Source organism: Myxine glutinosa, chromosome 8, assembly GCF_964187855.1.
Source record: "Myxine glutinosa chromosome 8, kmMyxGlut1.1, whole genome shotgun sequence".
NCBI lineage: Eukaryota > Metazoa > Chordata > Myxini > Myxiniformes > Myxinidae > Myxine > Myxine glutinosa.
The window spans coordinates 80,394,759-80,401,911 of record NC_136268.1 but is presented as its reverse complement, the minus strand read 5'-3'; the positions used below and the strand labels follow the sequence as shown (position 1 = coordinate 80,401,911).

Genomic DNA, 7,153 nt, shown 5'->3' with positions numbered 1-7,153 from the left:
GACCTCTGTCTTCAACAGATATGGGCCGCTGGGGGAAGTGCGGTTGGTAAGAGACAGGGAAACGCAACAGTCAAGAGGGTTCGGCTTTGTCACGTTTGCCAGCACAAAAGACGCCAGAGAGGCAGAGAAGAATTGGAATGGCAAGGATTTGGAGGGTCGGACCATAACAGTAGGGAAGGCATTTCGTAGGCGTCGAGAGGTCTACAGGAGAGGACAACTGGGCGGTAGTTTTGGTGGTGGCCGCAATCAATATTATTATGGAGGCTCCCTGAGTTACAGCAGCTCCCGAAGGAAGGATTGTCAAAGTAGTGGCCGAGAAGGAGACCGCTATTCATGGGACTACAGGGACAAGTGGTCCCACCATAATTATTAGGGAAGTTCTGAGAAGTTGAAGCACTGAATGCGGCGGAGCCGCCGAGCTAAGATTCCTACACGGATTAACCGTGAACGCCGTTCCTAAAGGCGTCCATGTAGTGAACTTTCATGCACGGACTAACCGTGAACTCCACGTTCCTCAAGGCGCCCATGTAGAGAACTTTCCTGCACGGACTAACCGTGAACTCCACGTTCCTAAAGGCATCCATGTAGTGAATACTCGGCTTGGCCTCCCGGAAAAAGTGCTATCGAGTTGCTTAACTTTGGATCTTTGATCAACCCCTTAACCTTCATTCACAAGACACTGACGGTCAAAGTCAGAGGGTCATGAGATGGAGTTTGGCTTGGCAGGAGTCCAACGGGAAATTGAACATGTAAAGGGCAGGGCCAATGTCGTTGCTGGTGCTTAGTCCAGAGTGAGCAATCTGGGGGGGTTGTGGTGAAATTTTGGTTGCTTTATTTTTAAGTGATAACTGCGCCCGGGGGGAACTGATAATGTGGGGGGGGGTTGAGTTATCTGGTTTGTTTCTCCAAATTGGCCGGCAAAGAAAGTTTTCGCTGGGTTCAAACTTTCTTTCTTGAAGGGGGGGAGTGTTACATATTTAGGTGAATGTATGTGAATTACCATTCAGGTCTTTGTTTATCCATGTGTAGTAGATTAAGGGTTGTTGTGGTTGGAGGGTCAGGAGCCCTTCTGAAAAAGTGTCCGGAAACGGAAGTGACCGGAAACGGAAGAGGAAAAGACACGAGGAAGAAAAGCGACGAGTATTCTTCTTCCTCGCCCCGCTCCGACGAAAGGTGGGATCGACCTTGCGCCGCGTGGAAAAGCGGCGTTCCGAAGCCCGTCTGGCGAGAGGAGTTACCGGGACGTGTACCTACCCGGTGGAGACGTCAAGTTGACGTGGGGCCGTGCATCGACCCCGCGTCTGGCACCGTTCGCGGCACCGACTAAAAAGACGCGTACGGGTCGCACGTTGGGGCCTAACACGCGTTGCAAGCGGCGTGGGGCTTTTGGGCTTGCTTTACCGTACCCGCTTCGCGTGGCCACGAGGGGCTGCAGCCGGGGTGCCTGATACGATACCTGCCCGGTGGAAACACGTCCACCCGGGGTTCGTTCAACCGCCCGAGTGCGGCGACGCCGACCATCATCTTGGTCAGGAGGGGCCCAGAGACATTGTGAGGGGCAGAGACCAAAAGGGGGTCGTGAGTACCAAAAAGGGGACACACATATGTAAGATGGCCATCTTAATCATATAGGGAATTGATTGTGGATTGGGAATTGTTGATGGTTGTTTGTTGTTGATTGCTCGGGGAATATATCCGTGATTGTATCCTTGAAATTGTATGATATCCTTACCCTGGAAATATATCATTGAACATCAGTTTCTCTTGGGTGGAATTCATAGGGATTGCGTTGCGAAAGCGCATATATAATACTACTTTCTGGCGAAGGTCCTCTCACGGTCCGGGGGTCACCGAGACCAGGTTGTCACCGAGGGGACCACGTAACAGTATGTATATATATATATATATATATATATATATATATGTATGTATGTATATATATATATGTATGTATGTATATATATATATGTATGTATGTATATATATATATGTATGTATGTATATATATATATGTATGTATGTATATATATATATATATGTATGTATGTATATATATATGTATGTATGTATATATATATATATATGTATGTATGTATGTATATATATATGTATGTATGTATATATATATATATATGTATGTATGTATATATATATATATATATATGTATGTATGTATATATATATATATATGTATGTATGTATGTATGTATATATATGTATATGTATATATATATATATATATATATATATAAACGGCTGCCCGTTAACCTCTCTGCAAGGCGTGAGATGCCGGACCAGCACGGTTGTCTCTACCGTTGGTCAAACAGACATGCGTGTATTCTGGATTTGCTTCCAATATTTCCACCTGGTCCATGAGTTCGTATTTGCTCTGACGGACCGCTCGCTTCAGGAAAGCCGGACCCGGCTCGGCTGGCCACGAGGGCAGAGGCTGCCTGCTGGAGCTGCGACATTGGTGCTTCAACAGTCGCGCGTGAGGAGTGGCGTTAGTCGCGGTACATGGGAGAGACCTGATGGCGTGTAATGCTTCCGGCATGTTCAAAGTCATGCCGCGGGTTTGCAGAGCCATCGTAACTGCCCTCCAAATAATTATATTGTAACGTTCAATTAAACCGTTCCCCTGGGGATTGTACGCCATGGTGCGGCTAGAAGCAATTCCCCGCTCGAGGAGAAATTGCTTGATCTCCCGGGATAGGAACGCCGTTCCTCGGTCGCTATGTATGAAGGCTGGATAGCCGAACATGAGGAACAACTGGCGAAGGCATCGGATTACCGTAAGAGACGACATGTCTGAGCACGGAAATGCAAACTGGATTCGTGAAGACTCATCAACTACCGTTAGAAGGTAGCGATGCGTGCCGCCGCTGGGCAAGGGCCCTCTGAAGTCGATGTTCAGTCACTCCCACGGCCCTCCAGCATGGATCAACGTACCCATTGGAGGCTTGTAAAAACTCGGCTTGAGGTCTGCGCATACCGGACACGTCTTGCATAAATGGTGAATATCGTCTGGAGATAGGCTAGTTTCTACTCCGAACGAAGTGTGCCATACGGGCGATGCCCGGATGACAAAGGGCATTGCGCATAGTACGTAGCTCGTCTATCGTCATTCCGAAGCCGATCGGCTGAGACAAGGCGTCGGCCGCAAGGCTACGGACCAACTCCACTATAGCGTACGCCTCCTTTTCGATCGAGGAATGGCGCCTCTCACTATCAGATAAGGTTCGTGAGAAGAAGGCCACCGGTCGGCCCCCCGATTCAGTGTGGCCGCTATTGCGCAATCTGACGCATGTCTCCACCACGAAAGGGACCGTCTTGTCTGGAGGTCACAACAGCGCCAGCTATGTCATCCTTCAGTTGTTGAAAGGATGTTTGAGCGGCCAAGGTCAACGGAAATGTTTTGCATGCGACAAGAGGCTACATCTTCTCTGAGAACCTTGGGACCCACGGTGTGTAATTTGCAAACAGTCCCATTGCTCGCTTTAAAGTCGCCCGATCGACGGGAGGGGCTTGGTCGAGTCGTGGTTGAAGGTGTGCTGAATCGGGCCGTATCTCCCCACTGGACACTGTGTAGCCCAAAATAGCTATCGTTCTCAGAGTAGCTACACTTGGCTTCGTTGAAGGTCAACCGTTATTTACGAGCCCCAAGGAGTGAAGCCAGTGGGTCAGCTGGCCGGCGGTTTCCACTCGCGTTGGGATCTCCGGAGAAGCGTTCCACCTTGATGAGCTTGTCCATGGGCCTTGAACGTCTCAGAAACCATTTAAATAAATTGTATTGAAAAAGCTTCCAGACCTCGCTCCAAGATACGAGGCTTTATTCAAATCGATCTTTGGCCTCCGACACAACAGGCAATAATTTCATCAGTCTTACAAAGCTAATAAAACAAAGTCAAGCATTTTAAACATTAGTCATGAATCCCAGTCACTTCTTACCAAGAAGATCCAGTGCTCATCTCTGCATAAATCATTCAGCAGACAAGATACTGACCCCCTTGCTGACCGAGCACTCGCCCTTAAATAGGCATCCAATATGCCCGATGCCTACGAAGGCTCTTCCTCTTCATTTTCACCACACGGGGTTTGATATGTATTGGTGTTTGCCTGTCCTGCTTTCTGATTTTGATTTGAGTTTAGTTTTCAAAAATGCTTTCTTTGCGGCATGTCCATAACTGAACTATGGCAACCTTGGAAAAGCATTGCTCAATCCCAAAGCATATCACCATAGTTCAGGCCTACAAGGTAAATCACAGGCAATCTGTTTGGCTAGCTCTTCAGAACATGTTCCTCCAACTTCCACCCAACTTTCCTATTCTGGCTGTTGTTATTATTTATTAAAAGTAATAAAATTTTTTTTTTTTTTTTCAGGCGGAGGATTTCTGCAAACGTCATAAGTGGGTGTAATGAAGTAATCCCAGCAGTAGTCGACCTTCCTTTGCCAACACATGCATGCTTATCCTCCAATGCTTGCCTCCTGTGTGCAAAGCACATTGCTGATATTGTAGATTCTGATCATTATTTTTTTTTTCTTTGTTTGTTTGAACCTTTTTTGTCCCTACTCTGTTGATCACCTGGATTTTTTCTAACATGTAACGTGGATGTAATTATTTGCTTATGTTGTGACTGCTGTGGTAATAAAAGTTTTACCTTCAAATGTGTCGGGACTGCAGTGTCAAGTACAACTGACATTTGGTGATTGACATGGTTGCATTATTATTTTTTGTGATTTTTTTTTTTTGTCCTGATTGAAATGTGCTTGCTATCTATATTCTATTTGGCAGTCTCTGTGCTATCAGTTTGTCAAAAAATCCTTTAATTGGAGTTCATCAAATATTTTTGGTTTGTATGCCATCTTATTTTGCTGTTTAACTGGTTCCAACTTCATTTTAGTTTAATCCACCAATAATTGCTTTACAGGTTATTCTAATAAACTCCTACATCATGAGCCAAATGTATAATGACTGACCTTTTGCATGTTTTGGTCGCACACAATTGAAAGCAAGCAAGTTTATTTATTTATTTTAAACGAGGAACATGCAGGGTTCTTTCTTGGTATAATTTGCCACACAGGCTTGTAACTTCTGTTATTCTTGAAGTTTTTGAATCCTATGAAGTGTATTTTTAAAACTAGCAACGGTACCTGCCCTGTGGGCGGGGCTTCAATTGGGAGGCCCAAATGAAAAGGCTAAATAACAGAAATGGAAGGCTTTTTTTTTCTTTTAAACGATTTATATAAACATCCGTTAAATCTTGATCGGTGCAGCCGTTTGTGCGGCACCCGGGAAAATAACGTCGTGTGGGAACAAGTATCAGCAGGATGTGGCAGTGTGGGAGTCCATGTTTCTGATCCTTCATGCCGAAGTAGCCCACCACTTCTCCAAGCATTCCGCTCTTCAGATCTGCCATGAGAGATTTAAGCTTGATGCTGAAGACGCGTGCAGTTAGTACTCCCGATGTCGTATGTACTCCCGATACGTGTTTCCTTCATTGTAAGAACTACCAAATCAACAGTTAAAAGGATTTTGAGCCGATAGCTGTTACAGCCTTGGCAAGATCGATGGAGACAGCGATCTGTTAGCGTATACACCCCCCAAATAGCTATGTGGAATTCTCTCATGTAGAGATTAAATTCACATCATTTGAACTTTGGCCGAGGTCATTATTTACTTTTAATGATGTTTATATACGAATCGAAAAGAAGATAATTGGTTTTGGGTCGTCCTTTCCGCATATCTCGTGGGATTGTGAGTTGGAGTGATGGCGGGGAGGGGGATGGAATTGTCTCATGCAGGGAGTCGACCCGTGTCCTTATAAAAGGTCTTTGTCCGAGGTCACCAAGTCCGATCGGTGCAGCCGTTTGTGCGGCACCCATGAAAACGACATCACAATGAACGTTATGCGAACGCGAATTATGCGGGAGTCCAAACCTGAGAATGCTGGAGACCAAAGCTGAAATTGGAAAAATTAAATAGCCTATTTTACTCCTGGAGAGCCCAGGATTACCCACCCAAAATATCGTTGCAATCGGTTCAGCCGTTTTTGCGGTACCTTCAAACGGACAGACGGACATTTGGTGAATTATAGTAAGATTGCCTATGGTTAAGGCAATCTATTTGGTGGGGAAAATCAAACACTTCTCATGAGATTACAAAGACCTCTTTCTTTTTTCTTTTTTCTTTTTTATCTTAAATATAATTGTGGAAGAGCTAGAACAGTGGAATGATGGAAAATACATCAATAGCAGGGTAGAGAGACATGTATGAAGAATGCCGAATCCAAGCTCGAGCACAGTGTCGGGGATATTTTCCCTACAGTAGTATGTAATATATGAACCAAGAAATTCAATGTCCATCAATTTGTCAGAAGAAAGTCACAAATTTAATTCCCGAGGAGGACAACACTTTTTCTGTCTTCAAAATACACAGCAAGAAAACAATGACCCTTATTAAACCAAGGAGGGCAAGATACAATTCACAAAAACACACAAGGAAGGTTTACAACAAATCCTAGATCAAAGTCCAGGGTGAAAATCCTGGTACAGTAGGGATGCGCAAGAAAATATCATACCGAACACCAGCATGCATAGGGTACAGTTAACATACAGTGCAAACATACAGAATCATAAGGATACAGTAGCATGCATAGAATACAGTTAACATACAGTATGAACATACAGAATCATAAGGATACAGTAACATGCATAGAATACAGTTAATATACAGTATGAACATACAGAATCATAAGTACAGCAAACCAACATCCTACAGACCCAGTGCTAATCCTGGTTATTTGGTCATTCGTTCTGATTTTTAAACCATTTCAAGTGGGAGGAGCAAGAGGAGGGGGGAGGAGCGAAGAGGGGAGGAGAGCAGCCGGATTGGTTGGGTAAAAGTTTGGGTGGGAGGGCGCAAGGATCGGGGGATACAATGTGATTGGTCAAGTGAAATATTGGGATGAGGGTGCTCCCTGCTGGGAGCAGATCTGCATTTACAAATCCTTTAATGAGAAGAATGTGCTGCTCGACTCTTCGGCACCAAGCAATCGTAACGATGCGTAAACGTCGCAGCGACGTTTTATAGTGCCATTGCAGGGACATTTATGATTTAATATTTAGAAAATATACAATAAGAAAGTCCTTATT

The 7,153-nt window shown here is 44.8% G+C and overlaps 1 protein-coding gene across 1 annotated transcript in view; it reads left to right on the top strand.

Annotated features, from left to right (window-relative positions):
• Positions 1-4,957, top strand: part of LOC137414186 (prosaposin-like) — a 95,773-nt gene extending 90,816 nt beyond the window's left edge. The window contains exon 13 of the mRNA XM_068099684.2: positions 4,381-4,957. Within this exon, the coding sequence (XP_067955785.2) occupies positions 4,381-4,416 (36 nt within the window). The 3' untranslated portion in view covers positions 4,417-4,957. The remainder of the gene's footprint in view (positions 1-4,380) is intronic.
• Positions 4,958-7,153: the final 2,196 nt, after the last annotated feature.